Raw genomic sequence first — 17948 nt, 5'->3', positions numbered from 1 at the left:
ACATTTCTGTAGCCTGTCCAGACTAGTTGAGCCCCGTCTCTTTTAGTGAGGCAGATAACTTCCTGGAAACCTGCACGAAGGCTTTGGGACCCCCAGTTAAACGTCCTCATCAAACACCCCTTGCTGTAGTGCCTTGTAGTACAGGTATCAGCTGCTAAGGTAAACCTGAATTTGTTTCCTTCCACTCCACCTGACAAGGACTTGAAAAGATTAAAAACTTTTGGCAACCACGTTTTTTCTCCCACAAGCCTAGCCCTCCATTCAGTGAATGCTAGCTGACTATTGTGCTGCTGGACCCTTGCCTTCTGGGACTTGGTGGCCTATGGTCTCTGAACAGACATGTGTGATTATTTTCCAGTGCATTCAAGACTTGGCACTGCGCAGACATGCTTGGTTGTGATCAATTGGTTTTTCAGGCGATGTCCAAGCTAGCCTGATGAACATGTGATTCAGTGGGTCCAAACTTGTTGTAGATAAAGCATTCTCTGCTCTTGAGTGCTTGAAGGAGAGCAGGGCCGCAACGTGCTCCCTGGACCTGTCTGCCCCGCCTCATCAGTGGCATCTACAGTTTCGCCCCTTCCATGGCTTCGGTAGGGCTTTCAAGAAAGTCAGCCAATATAACCAGTGCAGCAGTCTCTCTCCCCCCCCCAAACATTTTGTGCTAACGGCCGTGGTGCCCATTGACAATGCGGACAACAGTTGCAGCGTGCAGTCGAGTCTCCGGACCCTCCGGCTGCCACAACCTCCAAACCTTTTTTACTATATCCATGCCTACACACCTCCATCCTCTTGGAGGCAGAAGCTCACCCTTTCTGCAAGTTTGGCAGGCAATAACTTTAGACAAGTGGTTCTTTTAAATTGTTCCATGGGGTTACGCTTTACGAATCGGTCTTCCTGCCACACCTTCCACCATCTTCTGAATGGTTAACAGGAAATCATTGGTCCCTTCTACAGGAGGAAATGCGTCCTGTTTTGAAGCCATAGAGAGGGTGACTGCCAGAAGTTGGTTGTAATTATTTCTGCTATTCTTGGTGCTGAGAAAGTATGGGGGCCCCTGTCCCATCTTGGACCTTCGCCCTCTCAATGTCTTGCTGCGGAAGGACAAATTCAAGATGCTCACCCTAGCCCAGAGGCGATATCTACTCAAGCACCAGAAAGAAGCAGCGCCATCTGGCGCACCTCATGGTGCTGTTAGCACGAAAAAGATCCCAGGGCTAAAAATCAGCGTGGCGTGCCATAATTCCACCCACTCGTGAAACTCTGCGGAATCTTATGGCATTACTATGTAACAGGAATTCCACTCAGCGAGCTTCGCCTACCCATAAACTAAACCTGTTTTAAAGTTCATTGGTGGCCAGATTTCTTAATAAATATGAATGAAAGTAACATTGGGAAAGTTACTTTTACCCTACTTAACGTCACTGGGGGCTAGCCTGCATTAACTCTTCAACACCCAGCCTGGGAAAAGGCATGAAAGTAGTGTGAAATACTTCCCTGAAAGGTGTGATTTGCTTCCCAGAAAGCAGCCTAAAATGCATCATGGATACATCACGTTTTTCCTCTCAAAACTGATCCTTTTTTGGAAAGTGGGTAGCTGTGGAATTTGGGCCCTGGCTCAGCGGGTACACAGGGCAGGCAAGCATCAAATCAAGGTCAGTAGGAGACTGGTGGAACGACTCATTAACAGCGGTTTGATTTGTGCCTGTTGAGCAGTAGGCCCAGCCACACACACAAGTGGAGTAGCTTATATATCTGTACTAGTGGGAAAAAGCTGGGTGATAGGAATTTTGTGGATCACTGAAGTTTCTGGAAGTTTTAATCCCAGAAATGCAACAAAAATGTGTGATTTCAGTCAACATTTGAGATTTACATGGCCTTGTCGGTAAGAAAACCTTGTAGGATCCACACGAGGTGCACCACCCTGGTCTTCCCCAGATATCTAGTTACCAGAAATATGTGGGTTTGGTAGATATCCCTTGTGGCTGCCCATCGTGGGCCCAAACGCTGGAACTACCCCTGTTGCCGACTGGTCCATACTTCATTTTGGGACTTTGTTTTCACAGGCACTAGGCCCAGCCACCCACGTGGGCTAGCGTTTTTGAGACAAGTGGGAGAATGCTGGGTGGTAGTGATTTCTGTAAGTTTATATCACTAAAGTGCAAGGAAAATGCTCAATTTCAGTCAGTTTGAGATTTGCAGAGAATTAAGGGTAAGAAAATACCAATAGATCCACATGAGGTACACCCTCTTGGGCTGCCACTGGTGTTTAGTTTTCCAAAAAATGCCAGGGCTTTGTTTCCCCAGGTGACAGCTGACCCGAGCCTGAAAAGTGCCGCCATTGAAAATAGAAGTAGGATGATATTGGGGCTCGTACTCATACGAGTAAAGATAAATAAAAATCCAAAAGAATCAAAACATCCCCTCTTGCAATAGGGATGGGGATGCTTTAGTACCAAGGGGACAAAAAATAACTCGATTGCCCATTCTTGTACAGGAGTATTGGTTTGATGCCAGAGTAGGTCACCCCCAGCCTTTTGTTGGTTTCGGGCCATGTTTAAATTGCTTGTGTCCTTTCTATCCCCAAGGGGCAGATTTTGGGTGAATGCTCTGTTCCCCACAGGGCAGAAAGACTGATGCACCTTTTCTGGGGTAGGAACAGGGTGCAGTGCCTAGCTATTTTTTTTGGTCTATTTGTCACACATTTCACACAGTGCTACCACCCTAGAACAGATGCACCAGTAGCCCCCGCGGTTACAGAAAGAGCACTAGACACCATGGGAAAAATAGTCCCAAAAAGAAATTTGTGTGTAGGGGTAGTTCACTCAGGCATTGTGCCAGAATTTAACACCAGAGCAGGTGCATCACATTCTGCCCCCTGGGAGTGGATTGAGGGTGTCTAGCAAAAATCTGCCCTGAGGAACCCAAGTGGCCTTAGACACCTCAATATTTGCCTTTTAAAAAATATTCCCTATGGTTTAGTGGGTGGTAAAACTGACTAAATTAGCCCTGGTGGGGCAGAAAGACTGGTATTTTTTGGGATGTGGACTTGGCCAGAGGTGTCAGCGGACCATCCCCACCACTCATTTCCTGCCTTATAATAACTTCCCTGGTGTCTAGGTGGGCTAGAATGGGGTGTAAAATCCCACAGGTTCGCTCCCAGAGGGGCAGAAAAGCTGTATTGCCATTTTTGGGGGCTCAGCTTGGTAAGCTTGGGAAGGCAGCTGGAAGACCACACGTCTGAGCTCAACACTAGATGGCAGGAGTATGCACAGCATGTGAATCCACAGCAATACATGCCACAAACTGATTTTAGTAGGGTAACGGTTTCCTTTCAAGCTTACAAAAAATTCCTCAGCTGCTGGCAAGGTTTGCCTACTAGTGAGTTTCTCACTTTGCTGGTTGGGTTGGGACTTTTCCAAGCATTTTCACTGATTGCACAGGGTGCTCGGATTCTGTTCTTTTCTACTTTGCATACCTCAGAGGATCTTGAGACCCCTACATTTAAACCATGTTTATTAGGACACACACTTTCTTCCCAAGACTGCTGTATGCAGGACACCCAAAATTTAAAAGAACGAAGGCATCTACTGACCTTTTTGGTAAAGGAAAAAAAAGCAAATTCTTCAACTAAAATGTGCCAGTAAGTGGGTAAAGAGGGGGAAGTTATGAGTTTTGGCTGTCAATGTTTTTCAGCATCATAACCAAGGAGACTGGATGGTGTTCATAGATTTCCAGTATGAATAGTTCCACGTCTGTTTTCAAGAACCGCAAGAAATGTCTTGGGTTCCGAAATCTCGCACTACCAGTTGCAAGTGCTTCCTTTTGTTTCAAATCTGCCCGAAAATTATTTTGCACGTTTATGCCTTTGGTGGTAGCAACAGCAATACACTGAGAGGGCATATTGATCTGTTAGTACTGTAACTACTTTCTAGTCAAGATGAGTAACAAACTGAAACTTTAACATGACATGAATACTTTTCTAGACCTTCTTGTGGAATCAGGGCTATGGATCAGATTATCAGAATCGTTATTTCAGCCTGTTAAAATTACAGACTACCTATATGCCTTTGGGATAACAACGGTCATCTGAACTCGCTGGTGAAGACACTGACCCATTCTTCAGTCAGGTTTTCTCTCACCCTCCTTCCCAAAGGTTACCGGGACATATTTAGGCTCGCGTTTTAAGCGTACAAAACCATAGAAATTCACCTGCTATAGCTAGTTATTTCAAGTAACTATAACTCACTCCCTCACCATGCGCACTCACCATTTTTCTTCAATAATTTGACTTCTAATATTTCATTTACATTTTTGACATTCTAAAATCAGATTAAGGTGGACGAGTATAAATGAAGTTCTTCTGATTGATTAAGTTACTATTGGAAATAAAGAGGAGATTATAATATGCATGACATGGATTCAGTGATCATGGGAAATTCTATTTGCTTTTCATAAGCTTAGTATGGCCATATCAGGGAGCTTAATATCCAGATCTGAAAGCAAAGGCCCTAAAAAACTGGGGGGGGGGGGAATCATACTTATACTAAAGGTAGTCAAGAGCTTAAACGAGCTTTACAAACTGCCCTAGGATTAGAGAAGAGATTATTAATAAACGCTCCAGATGGGGTCCTGGTAGATGCTTTCATGTCAAATTTTGACTTGAGGCCCCTATCCTAACACAAGTACATTCAGCAGTTTCAAAAGTATATATTCTAACTTCCTGGCTGAAAGCATAATTGTCCCTATTTTTAAAAAGGTAATAGGGACCAATCTTCCTCTTGGATTCCTCAGTCGAATTTTTAGGTTGAATACTTTTAGAAAGGCTGGAGACTTGGGTAACAGATAATCAGGTGCTTACGCAAACACAATTAGACGTTAGGCCTGAGGTTGTGATCTTTAGAACAGTGCATCAGTCTCCATTTAATTACGAGGAAATATACTATAGCAAAAAAGAGTGATCTAGTCCTGTGTTTTGCGGATCTCAGCAGCGCCTTTGATCTTGTCAATCATGCTAAAATGTGGGACGTTTTGACAGATCTGTGCACACCTGTCGATTTAGTTTTCTATGACAGCTTTTTAGCCATGTAACAGCTCGGATACTTTATGGGATAAATGGAGAGTGCATTCCTGGCTTTAGGATGGGGACATTCACCAGGGGTGCAATTTATCACCACTTCTATTTTTCCTATACATTAATGGGGTGGATGCCTATCTACAGAAATTGCCTGCAGACGCACCGAAGGTCAGCAGCCGTTCAGTCCCAGTCCTCCTGTACACAGATAATGGGGTCCTGTTATCACAGACTGCGAATGGTCTCCAGCGACTGATTGACTGTTTTATAAAATTTATGGAGAAAAGCGATGTCTAAATTTGGAGAAAAACATTTGCAATGACATGGGTCTGGTAAGGCCAAGAAGAAAATCTATACGGCTAAAGGTCGAAAACATGTAGAGGTGAACAGATTTACATATTTGGGTCTTCACTCCTCTAATTTGGGTTCCTGGAATCAGCATCTGGAAAATATGAAAAATCTATTTTTTAAGATCAACTGAGGTAATCTTCAGGTTTTCAGCTAAAATTGGCAATAAACCTATTATTGAGATTTTACAAATTTATAAGGGTAAAACCATCAGTAGTGTTACGTATGACTCTGTACATTTGCTGAACCCCATAAGGCAATTGCTACAAGCAATGGTGAATAGATTCCTATGTAGATTACTTGCTGTGGCGGACTCCAAATCTTTGTTTATTGTACACAAGGAATTAGCATCCCCCGTTTTAGAAGATTCTATTTACATAAGGGCATGATTATCCTGGTACGGAATCTGGTCTAAAACAGGAACAGGGTTTACCAAAGACGACATTGGAGATTATTTAGCTCTAAAGCATTGAGATAAAGTCCCATGGTTTGCTCTTTTGAAGAATTTGTTGAAAGGTATAGATATGAATCCCGATCTGGATGATCAGAATAGTATTTTTTTTTTTTATTCTAGTAAGAGTTGAAGAAGCTACTGATGGGGCAGAGGGAGGTCGAAAGGGCTGCCAGAAAAGGTATAAAACCTGCAGTTAGGAGGTACATGAGTAGCTATTAAGATAATGTTGTTCAAAGCTACTTGTCAACAGTAACAAATGTGCAAGATAGGTTTTATCTAACCAGATTGTGATTTGGGGACCTGCACTTTTTAGTAGCATTTCCTAAATGGGGAAGTGGTCCAGGTACTTACCGAACTGTGCTTGCAACGGACACACAGCATTTTATTTTGTAACTTTTATCATGATATTAGGAAATGTTTTCTAAAGCCGTTGTTTATTGCTAACAGATAGTTTTGTTTTAAAGAGGCTTTTAACTATTTATGTAAACTAAGTACTATAGAAATTTGTTTTGCTGTAACAATGTATGACTTGTGCAATCAAACCTACAAAAATGTATACACCCTTTTAGAGGATTTACGCATTGAGGATGAGTAATATGATTGCTGGTTGGCATAACAAAGATGAAATTGGGATGAATCATGTGCATGTTTTATGGAAATGTAATCATATATGTGTATATATTTTATTGCTTTTATGTGTACATCTTTTATGGATGACATCAGAATAAAGATGAATTTGACTTTGACTTTGACCTAAATCTGCCAAAATGGTCAGAGAGAGAGGGGGAGGGAGAGGGAATGAATATTAAAAAAAGTTTCAGGGATGTTATAGTTAGGCCCACATTTTATTCCTAAAAAACATAGAAATTTACCTCTTATGGCTAGTTATTTCAAGCAACTATAACTCGTGGCCTAAGTTTTCGTGAATAATTTGACTTCTAGTGTTTCATTGATATTTTTTCTGACGTTTATGAAAGTCATGAGTTTTGTAATATCTGGGGTAATTAGTGCATGGCGAAGGTGCAAGTTATAGTTAACTTGGGCTTCGAGTTATTTGCAGTGGGGGTTGGCCACAGGGCCGCCTTTGGCCAAGCACAACTGTAGTTGGTCGCAAGTCCGTATGCCCCTCTCCCCTGGCTAATTTTGGCACTTTGGGACAAGATCCCTTGGAGCCTGACCTTCAAAAAAAAAAAAAAAATCTTTGGTAGGGGAGCCATGTGGTCCGCCCCTTACCCCCCCCCCCCCCCCCATTCAGGCCAGTTTCTGCCCCGGGTAGCCCTTCTTCTGGGGTCCAATTCTTTTTTTTTTTTTTTAAATCTTTTTTTTTTTTTTTTTGGACCCACCCATTAATCCTGGGTGCCTTCCTTGTTGAAGTGTTGGCAGCCAATCAGATATCAGCATGGGGACAGTTGGATCTGCGGAGGAAGCGCATGCCCAAATATCTGTTGTTTTTGCTTCAGTATCTTTAAAACTACTGAACAGATTTACACAAACCACCTAGCTTTCTGCCAAATTTGATGAAAATCTGTTCATCGGTTTGGGCTGTAGTTGTGTTCAGAAATGTGACATAGAATGTGGAAAAACTGTTTTAGGACCCCCTCCTTTTTTTTGACCATCTCTCCCAAAACACACACACACACACACACACACACCCCCACCCACACCCCCACACACCCACACCCCCACACACCCCCACACACACACACACACCCCCACACACACACACACACCCCCACACACACACACACACCCCCACACACACACACACATCCCCACACACACACACCCACATCCACACCTCCAACCACCACACACACCCACATCCACACCTCCAACCACCACACACACACACACCCACATCCACACCTCCAACCACCACACACACACACACACACACACACACACACACCTCCAACCACCACACACACACACACACACACACACACACACACACACATCCACACCTCCAACCACCACACACACACACACACACACACACACACACACACATCCACACCTCCAACCACCACACACACACACACACATCCACACCTCCAACCACCACACACTGACGGTTCACCACAACTTTCACCACAGCAGCTGAACCGACCATAACAAAAGTTTGGAAAATTTCGTGAACATTCATCAAACGACACCAAAGCTATTGGCAAAACAAAAAACACTGTCCATGGAAAATAAACAAACACAAAAACACCCCCACCCACAAGACCAAAACGTTTACTTTTTGCAGGAGCACCATTTAGTACCTTTTTATGGTGATGCAAAAGATGTGCATCACCATATTCAGCACGGTGTTCCATTCTAGATACCATCCCATTGCAAACCTTCTATGGCAGTGATTTATTATCTGAATAAACATGGGAGTCAGATACAGAATCCCCTTGAGACGCTCTGATAATGTGGAAGTGATCTTTTGCAAGAAACAGTCTCTTAAAACTGTACAACTCCTAGGCCTCCAGAACTAGAAAGTGGACTAACAGAACTGACAATTAGAAACAAAGGCATCTCTCCCACCTGATATTCTCCTAAAATAGACTTTTATGCTATAGGCAATTATATGAATGCAACGTCTTTGCGTCCTGGTTTTCGTAATTCAGACCTAAGAGGATTGTTCGTTTACTAAACTGGTAGAAGACTTTTGCATATGTTTTTCTTCCAAACCCGCTTCTTCCTACCTAATAGGCAAGAGTATAATATGCAAAATGACAATTATAATTTCTCTAGATTGGCCACAATAGTTAAGTTATTGAGACCTCCTGGACCTGTCACTTCAACCTCATTCTCAAGATCAGAATGCCAGACTCTTGAGTATCTCCAGTACATTCTCCTGAACCTTCCAGACAACTGAACATCCTTCGGAAGCCTTACCGTTTTATTCATCGTACACCTTCAAGGGGTAGAGGTTCCACATGTGGTGCCTCCAGAAACAGGTCAACCTTAGGACATGAAAGAAGATGGTCCTTTCTTGTTTATTTGGCAACACCTACCCTTCAATTTTCATCTGTTAAAGTATGTTTGATTTAGAGCGCTGCTCATATGGCGTTCTTTGGTAGGTTTTTTCAGTATCCCTGATATTAAATATTTCCTTAAAGATATTAGGAAACCTCCAAACATAGAAATCCCTCCACACACTGAACTTGATATTGCTGTTGCAGAATTGATGATCCTTCGCTTTGGGCACAAGCACCAAGCAGATTTTCAACTTTTGTCATAGTATTTTCCATGTGGTACTCAATGTGGTGACTCAAATCAGATGGGTATGTGAGCATAAAGATTTCTGCATAGATGAAGTCCCTATGGTTTTCCAGTGTAGTACATTTGCCTTTAGAAGTTGTCTTTCTTTTAGAAATCGTGATATTTCTATCCTAACTTTTTAACTCCTGGTTCCTTCTCCCATAAAAAAGACTCTTCACATTCTGTATGTAAAAAAGGGCTCTCTGACACTGTTTAAACAAGATAAAGTATTGTAGACAAAACAGCTATTTGTTAACTATTGGTCTATCCGTATAGTACTGTTCGCCCCGACTTAAAGCCTAGCTGGATGGACTGACTCTTTAGTTATGTGCAATCAAAAAACTAACAGGGCATTGCTGTGGAGGCTTTGGATCCATCACACTGACTGGGAATGGGAAGCTGCAGCTGCTCTCCTGAAGAATATTCCCATTTCCACATTCCTGAAGCAGCAACCTAGACATCAGTTCAGACACTTGCTCAGCATTGTTGTATTGATTTCTGAACCGGACGTCTCTGCATAATGTGTTTCCCTAGTGCTGTTTTCATGCTCTAGGTGCCATTTCAGGTCAGTTTTTCTTTCTTTTCGGGGGTAGGGAAATGTAGTTTACTTTTTATGGATTTCTAGAATAAAATTCACTGATGAGGAAAATTAAACAGTCCTTTAATTATAGTTCTGTTATGGGTATTTTAACTGAGTCCATAAACAAACCTGCATTATTCCAAAAGCTTTGCCAGAAAGTGTAAGGGTTTCTTGTTTCTTGAACTGTATTCTTAAAAAAGGAAATTTCCAACTAACGTGCACTGCATGATGGAATTCTGGCAGATTCTAGAACTCTGCAGTGTACAGTTTCAGTTGACATTGGGTGTGTACAGACTGTTAGAGCCTATATATTTTCTTTAGTTTTTAAAAGGGGTAAAAATATTTGTTTTCGGAGTTAGCTAATTTTTTTTTTATTTAAAACAAATACAAATTTTAAAAAACACGCAAGTAAAGAAAACATTTCTAATTTGTTTTTCATGCAAACACCACGTGTTCCACAGGCCCTCTGTACGTAAAAAGTTAAGCTTATTTTCTGGATTCAGAGAGGATACCTGACATTATGCTTTTCAGTACAGTCCGACCGAATGCTGTGTTCATCCAACGACCATACGTAGAGACTGTTATAATGGCTTTTGAATGTTATATGAAAATTATTTTACAGGCTTGCTTTGTGACTTGCTGTGGTCTGATCCTGATAAGGATGTGCAAGGATGGGGCGAAAATGACCGTGGCGTTTCCTTTACATTTGGAGCTGATGTTGTAAGCAAATTTCTGAACCGTCATGATCTGGATTTGATATGTCGTGCTCATCAGGTAAGTAGGTTTTGAGTCGTAAAACACTTCTTTCCAAATGAATAGTTCTCTTCCATATTCCTCTTCTTGAAGTAGCTGAAGGTAGCAGACATGATTTCAAACCTTTGTTTAACACTTATAATTGCTAATGTTCGTTCGATTTTTAAATGAACCAAAATGGGGTTCTTCACATTGTTCTTCCAAAACTCATTGTTGTGATGAGACAACCAAAGGTCAATTTGTCTGTGCGGTTCATTACACATTGCTCAAGCCAACATCACTAATTCAGTAAGTGTTTCACCATATTCAGTGGCTTCCAAAATCCTGCTAATTGATGGCTGCCTGGACTCTGATTGGCAGGATATGAGCTCACATGTAAGGTTTACATTGTTTAGATCAATAATAGAAAAAAACGTTTTTACAAGAAAAATATGGTACAGCACTATATTAATTATTTTGTTTCTAACATATAAGGCAATTTGATTAACATATACCAGTGCCAGATCCACTGCAAGAAGTTTATGCATGTAATGCCAGATTAGATTTACATTACCTCTACCCATGCATGTCACGGTTGTTATAAAATATTGCTTTCTTATGGATACTTTTAACCGTAGATTATTCAGCATAAAACATCTCCCAGGTGCCGGATGGAGCAAGTTCTTCTTTTTTTTTTTTTTTTTTTTTGCAGTAGTCCCACAGGCACTTTGTGGTGTTAAGCAGCGCCACACTGACACCAATACGCCTAGAAGTGATGACTCAGTAGAGCCACGAAAAAAAAAGTACTGACATCAGTTCCTTCCTATACACTCCTTCCTACGTGGACCTGGAGCTCTGCTTAATCATTTGGCGGTCTTCTGACAACTCCTAAACTGTCCAGTGTGCTACAGAAAACGAAAAGGATTCAAGCTGTGCCACATCTGCCTGGCCTTGGGACACAACTGTCATGTGATAAGTGGGCCCTCTTGCACCCAAAGATGATTGAGGACTAGGAGACAGAGATGTATGTTAGTGAACAAAAGTACGTAGCTGTGGCTTTCGTGAAGATTCCACTCAGTCACAAGTTCAGTCTTGGTCCCTGGCCCATCCCCAGGACCTCTGTATTTCCCACTTGAAGTCCACTGGCAAGTCCAACTCCAAATGCATGCCTAAAAACTGCAAAAAAATGGCTGCAGAAGAAAGCATGTGTTTTTTTCCCCCCCCTGACAATGGCATCAATAAAAGGATTCCGGTGCTAAAATCACCATCTTCCCAATTTTCAGGAACAGGCAGACTTGAATCAGAAAAACACCTTTTTCAACACAATGTTGGCTTTTACTGGGACATACCCCATTTTTACTATCTTTTGTGCTTTCAGCCTCCTTCCAGTTAGTGGCAGAAATGGGTGTGAAACCAGTGCTGGATCCCGGACAGCTAAACATTTCTGTAAAGTAGACAAAAGTCTGAATTCAGCAAGGGGTCGTTTGTGTAGATCCTTCAAGGTTTTCCTACAGAAAGTAACCGGTGAAATAAAATAGTGAAATTAAGATGGGAAAAAAGCCATTTCTGTTTTCTTCTATAACTTTTTCCAGCTATGGCAGATTTTTGAAAGCAATATACTGTTATGTCTGCTGGACTCTTATGGTTGCGGGGATGTATAGGGCTTGTAGGTTCATCAAGAACCCTATGGTACCCAGAGCCAATAAATGAGCTGCACCTTGCAATGGGTTTTCATTGTATACCGGGCATACAGCAATTAATTTGGTGAAATATAAAGAATGAAAAATATGTATTCAGGAAACCTTTGTATTTCCAAAATGGGCACAAGATAAGGTGTTGAGAAGCAGTGGTTATTGCATTCTGGGGTCCCCATACTAGCATGTGAATTACAGGGCATTTCTCAAATAGACTTCTTTTCTACACACTGTCTTACATTTGGAAGGAAAAAATGTAGAGAAAGACAAGGAACAATAACACTTGTTCTTCTATTCTGTGTCAATCCCCCTCCCCCCAAAGTCTCCCGATTAAAAATGGTACTTCACTTGCGTGGTTAGGCCTGGTGTCCGCAACGGGAAATGCAACATGGGCACATCACATAAACCTATCAAACCTGTGCATTTTTAAAACTAGGCAACTAGGAGAATCCAGGATGGGGCTGTCACCAGGTTCTGTTACCCAGAATCCTTTGCAAACCTCAAGATTTGGCCAAAAAAAACACTTTTTTCCTCACATTTCAGTGATAGAAATTCTGGAATCGGAGAGGAGCCACAAATTTCCTTCGATCCAGCATTCCCCCAAGTCTCCTGATAAAAATGGTACCTCACTTGTGTGGGTAGGCCTAGTGCCTGCAACAGGAAATGCCCCAAAACACAACATGGACACATGACATTTTTGTTATGAAAATTTACCTGTTTTTTGCAAAGTGCCTAGCTGTGGATTTTGGCCTCTAGCTCAGCCGGCACCTAGGAAAACCTAGCAAACATGGACATTTCTGAAAACTAGACACCTAGGGGAACCCAGGATGGGGTACCTTGTGGCACTCACCAGGTTAACTTCACTTGTTTGGGTAGGCCTAGTGCCTGTGTCAGGAATAGGTCACACAATGTTCAATGTTAGTCCTTGCATGAGGGCAACTGTTGACTCTGTGGTGATCCATTCCTGACGCAGGCACTAGGTACAGGCACTCAAGTGGGGTAGCGTTTTTATCAGGACGGGGGGAGGGAAGGAACAACGACTCTGGGTGGTAGGAATTTTGTGGATCCCAGCATATTCCTGTAGTTTGTGTGACAGAAGTGCAAGAAAGAAGAGTTTTTATTCAACAGTTCATCTTTGCAGGGTATTCTGGGTAGGAAAACATTGGGGAACCCACACAAGCCACACCTCTGTGGACTCCACCGGGTGTCTAGTTTCCAGAAATGTCTGGGTTTTGTAGATTTCCCTATATGGCCGCCGAGCCCAGGACCAAAAACGCTTGTGCCTGCCTTGCAAAACCAGGTTGTTTTATGATAGATAATATTGATGTCTCCACAATACGATTTGGGTGGTGGAATTTGGGGCTGAACTAAATTGGGGAGCTCCCAAGAGAGCACTCTCTGTGTGCCGCCGCATGCACCTGCTCTCTGGGTTAGGCTAACCCACTATTGTCCCGCTGCACAGACTACGCTTGCGAAGGGACATCACAACTGTCCTCATCACCTCCCTCAGAATCACTGGAAGAGTTGTCGGATGGGACTCCTCCGACTGAAAAATCACTCCCAGAGTGTGCGCCTTTGTCCTATCCCTCAGATGCTGTCTCAGTATCTGATCCTATGTCAGAGCTGTCCTCTGTTACCCGACTTAGGGCTTGGGGAGCAGTCATCCAACCACACACGTATTGACAATTGATAGGGGGGGGGGGGGGGGGGGGACCAGTGTGACGTCAGTACACCTTGCAGATGTCATAAAAGGGTTGGTGGGGTTACAGGGGGGAGACACGGAAGCTCTTCCGTGTCTCCCGACGGAGGGCTTAAATTAAAAAAAAAATAAGCAATTCTCTGGTGCAACGCACCAGAGGATTTTTCAAACCCCTCCCTGGTGTTGGTTACTGGTCGTGTCCTGCACCAGGGAGGGTGTGTGGGCAGTGGCCGACACCAGCACCTATCGGGTTAAATCATTTGTTTGCCAACATCGAGATTTAGAAAAAATTAAATAGGTGGGAGGTTTAATATAACCACACTTTTCCAGCATTTAATCTTTCATATGTTGCTTTCATGACTCATTCAGGCTAGGAGTCTGCTGTTACTTTATATAGCAAGAAGTGTTGAAATGACTACATGCCTCAACAACAGAATTTGTGTACTAGCACATCCACCTCATTAGAAACAATCCGAACTTCGGTCAGTGAGGTGAAAGTGTTAAGCTCTCCTGCTCCCCAAGAGGCCTGCATACCTGATTTCTACTGCCTGTCATATAAAGGAGTCTCCAAGAATAGCTGTGCAATAACCTCTGTTACTTTATCATGTTAACTTTTCTAGTTTATCCTGGAGTTGAACAAGCCCTACCTTTAGCGTTCAAAGTACTGTAAGTTGTTCTTAGGGTACATTTTCCGGATAATCTTCTTTTTCTGGTCCGTGGAGGCCTCTCCTATGTCACCAGCTGTCACGACTCACTTAAAGAAAAAATCTCTTTTCAAATCCTGTTCTTCCTGTGGACAGAAATATCTATATTGATGATCCACGTGAGCTGTGTATTTTTCACTTATATCCAGCTCACAAGGCTTCATGCTTGGTGTAGGGAGCTTGGTTCTACTTGCAGTATCCCCCCTTCCAGGCTCCAAAGAACCACTGAAGAGGCTTCTGGATTGCCAAAACTACCCCCGGGACGACAACACCACTGCACTCCTGCCCCCCAGCCAGTGTTAGTGGGCCAACAGTGGCAACCTAGTCTCCAACCTCTCCAGAACAAAAGTCTATCGTGGGTTACCCCACTGTGACCTTCACACCAATGCCCACGGCCTCAAAGCCTGCAGGCCCCTCAAGCGCAACTGCCTTCGGGGACAGCAACCCCGACAGTCCACTGCACTTCTGCACCCTCTCACTGATGGCTTCTAAGTCATCCCTACCTATGATGACGGAAAAGCCACCATCTTAGACTACTTTGCTGACTACATTCCTGTTAAGTAAGGGTCACACCTCTTCAAAAGCCATGAAGAGATGATGGTCGAAAACCCTGTTGATGATCAGGCGCTCAACAATTAGCACTCCTTCAGCAGCAAGACAATCATTGAATGGGACAGTCTGTGTCTACCCCAAGGATGTCTTGCCTTCTGCCGTCAACTGTGACAGTCAATGACAAACCATCTTTCACCATCCCATCAAACCCAGAAATAATGCCTTACCTGCTTCTACGCGGATACCTTTTCACCAATAAGGGTGGTCGCCAGCTTACCCACCTATATTCTGGACTCTCTGCTGCAAGCAAATCTCAGCAGATGCCTGGAAGGCAGCCTACAATCCTATGCTGGTTGTGCATTGGCACAGATTTTGAGGAGAAAGTTTTAGATGAAGAGGAAACCTACCAGGAGTATAAATATCATCCACAGGCCTTTGGAGGAGTTGGCAACCCTCCTTAATATTGTGTAACCTGTTGTGCATGTAAAGAACCAGCGTAAATGCAAGTGCCTGCTGCAGCAGATGATGGGCACTTTTCAAAGATTACTCCCTCAAACCTGCTAGGCATCCTACGCATGCCCTGTCTCTGACCTGCCAGCTGCACTCTTTCGCCACCCCATCTCCTTTGCCGCCTCCGGACACACCTCTGAGTTGTCATAAAACCACTGGTATGGCCAGTTCCTAAGGACATATGGGACTAAGACTTGCTGTGTATTCATATTTGGAAGAAGGTGAACCTGCAACAAGGAGACAATGGATCTAATTATGAATTGGATGAATATCTATCATACCCCAGAGTGGTGACAGGGACACCCATCCAACCATGTTCACCTCCAGATGACCTAGCCCGTTTTCATGCTCTGAAGGATAGGTTCAGAGACTAAATCTCCCTATGGCTTCACTGGAGCCACAGTGCTTCTTTTATGACTTGAAGTATCAGGAATGCAAAGCATAAGGTTCTTACCCATACCAGACTTTGTTTGGTCAAAGCCTTAAGTTGATGAGGAAGCCAGCTATGGTACCACTGTCAGTACCCCATTTGGAGAAGAAGTACGTGACTGCAAGTTCTGCAAACACTGATGATGCCCTGAAAAACATTACGACAGACACTGATAAGTTAACATCCCTGTGTGTTCTTGTAGATAAGTACCACTTTTTGACATGGTTACTCCCCACTTTTTGCCTGGCATCTGATGTGATTTCGACTGGAAGTCCACTGGGTTCCTACTACCCAGGTACCCAGTGACAGAGCTCTTCCCAAAACTGCACAGTTATTAACCCAATTGGCAAATCCTTTAGCACCCTCTAAGTCCCTAGTAAATGGTACCTAGGGGCTGGGGTACTAAAGAGGGTTCCTGAGGGCTGTGGCAGGAAGTGTACCACCCAAGCACAACAGCTGCCATTGCAGGTTACGTGCCTTGGTGCAGGCAAAAGGGAAAACACATCATGGTACGCAGCCTGTGAGCCATGTCTTCTAAAACTGCATGCAATATATATGTAAGCCCCCCTCTAGCTGGCCTTATAGCCCTGAGACAGATTGCATTATATCACATGTGAGGGCATATCTTCATGAGCAGGTATGCCGCTGCTATGTATTTAATTCCCAGACATAGAAAGTGACCAGGGAAGCCATCTTAAATGCATTTGCAATACAAGTTCCCCAGCTACATGATGGGTTCACTGAAGATGGGGATGTTTGGTATCAAACATCTCGCATTTGTGATCCCACACTGATGCCGGTGTTGGATTTACCAATACATCAACACAGAGGGCACCTTAGAGGTGCCTTCTGAAACTCTACCAGCTTCTGGTGTACTCACAGACTGCTTTTTGCCAGCCTACCATCAGAGACACCATTCTGGACCTGTAGGGCAAGAGCCCTCTGCTCTCAGGAGGCCCGAACAAAAGCTTGTCTGGTAAGAGGGTCTAACACCACACCCACAGGATGTCCTGCTGATTAGCCTTCCTAAAGCGGCAAGCCTCGAAGGGCAGGGAAATTAGCTAATCAGGTGGGGATAACCCCTTCAAGCTGGTGCCCACCTTAGAGGGGGGGGGGGTGGGGAGTATGATGATTCAGAGGTAGTCATCTTGACCTCCAAAAGTATTGCCTTGCTGCAGAAAGTCTTAGCAATTCCAGGATGTCCAGCTTACCGTTGAATCCTGAAGCAAATTCATAGCTGTTTACTTAACTGATCGAAAATATTTAGTTTTTCTATGATACAGCAATCCAACATAATCATGTCTATTTTCATGGTCTTTTAACTAAGCCACTTCGCTATTGGAACGTTGAATACCACCTCAGCACGGGCTGCACCAGCTTGTCACCAATTGGCTGTTACTGGGATTAACCCACAAACAGTACATTCTATCATGGACAAAGCACCCAAAGTAACAAGAAAATTTCATTCTGGATAGCCCAAAGAAATAACCAGCTGGAAGCTGTTTTTCTTCATCTGGGATTCCCAAGATAAATATAGAATTCTCACAATGTGCCTGCCATTCTGAATGGTTCCCTCAGTGGACGACTTCACTGCAATTTACACTACTATGCATGGCCCCAAAACTTGCCAACTTACCGAAAATTTCAAAACAAATTCAGCCCTAGATTTGGGGATGAAACAGATGGTAACTTCGACACAGTCTCTTCAATAGTACTAAGTAACATTAAAGGGGAAGCTGTAGCTTTGGCTAGACACCAGCAGCTCCGGGAGATTCCACAGTTGGAACAGGAGCGTCAACCACCAAAAATTATTTCCGACACCTACACTTGTATAGGATGGGATAGTTTGAGAGTCAAGCTGAAGAATTCTGAAATTCAGAGTACCTCCCCTAAGGACGATACTAAACAAGCACAAGGGA

The 17948-nt window shown here is 43.4% G+C and overlaps 1 protein-coding gene across 1 annotated transcript in view; it reads left to right on the top strand.

Annotated features, from left to right (window-relative positions):
• PPP1CB (protein phosphatase 1 catalytic subunit beta) overlaps window positions 1–17948 on the top strand; it is a 261084-nt gene that overhangs the window by 182247 nt on the left and 60889 nt on the right. Inside the window, exon 6 of the mRNA XM_069236214.1 lies at window positions 10331–10482. Within this exon, the coding sequence (XP_069092315.1) occupies window positions 10331–10482 (152 nt within the window). The remainder of the gene's footprint in view (window positions 1–10330; window positions 10483–17948) is intronic.

The sequence above is a fragment of the Pleurodeles waltl genome, chromosome 5, assembly GCF_031143425.1.
Source record: "Pleurodeles waltl isolate 20211129_DDA chromosome 5, aPleWal1.hap1.20221129, whole genome shotgun sequence".
Taxonomy (NCBI): Eukaryota; Metazoa; Chordata; class Amphibia; order Caudata; family Salamandridae; genus Pleurodeles; species Pleurodeles waltl.
This window is presented reverse-complemented; position numbering and strand designations above follow the sequence as displayed.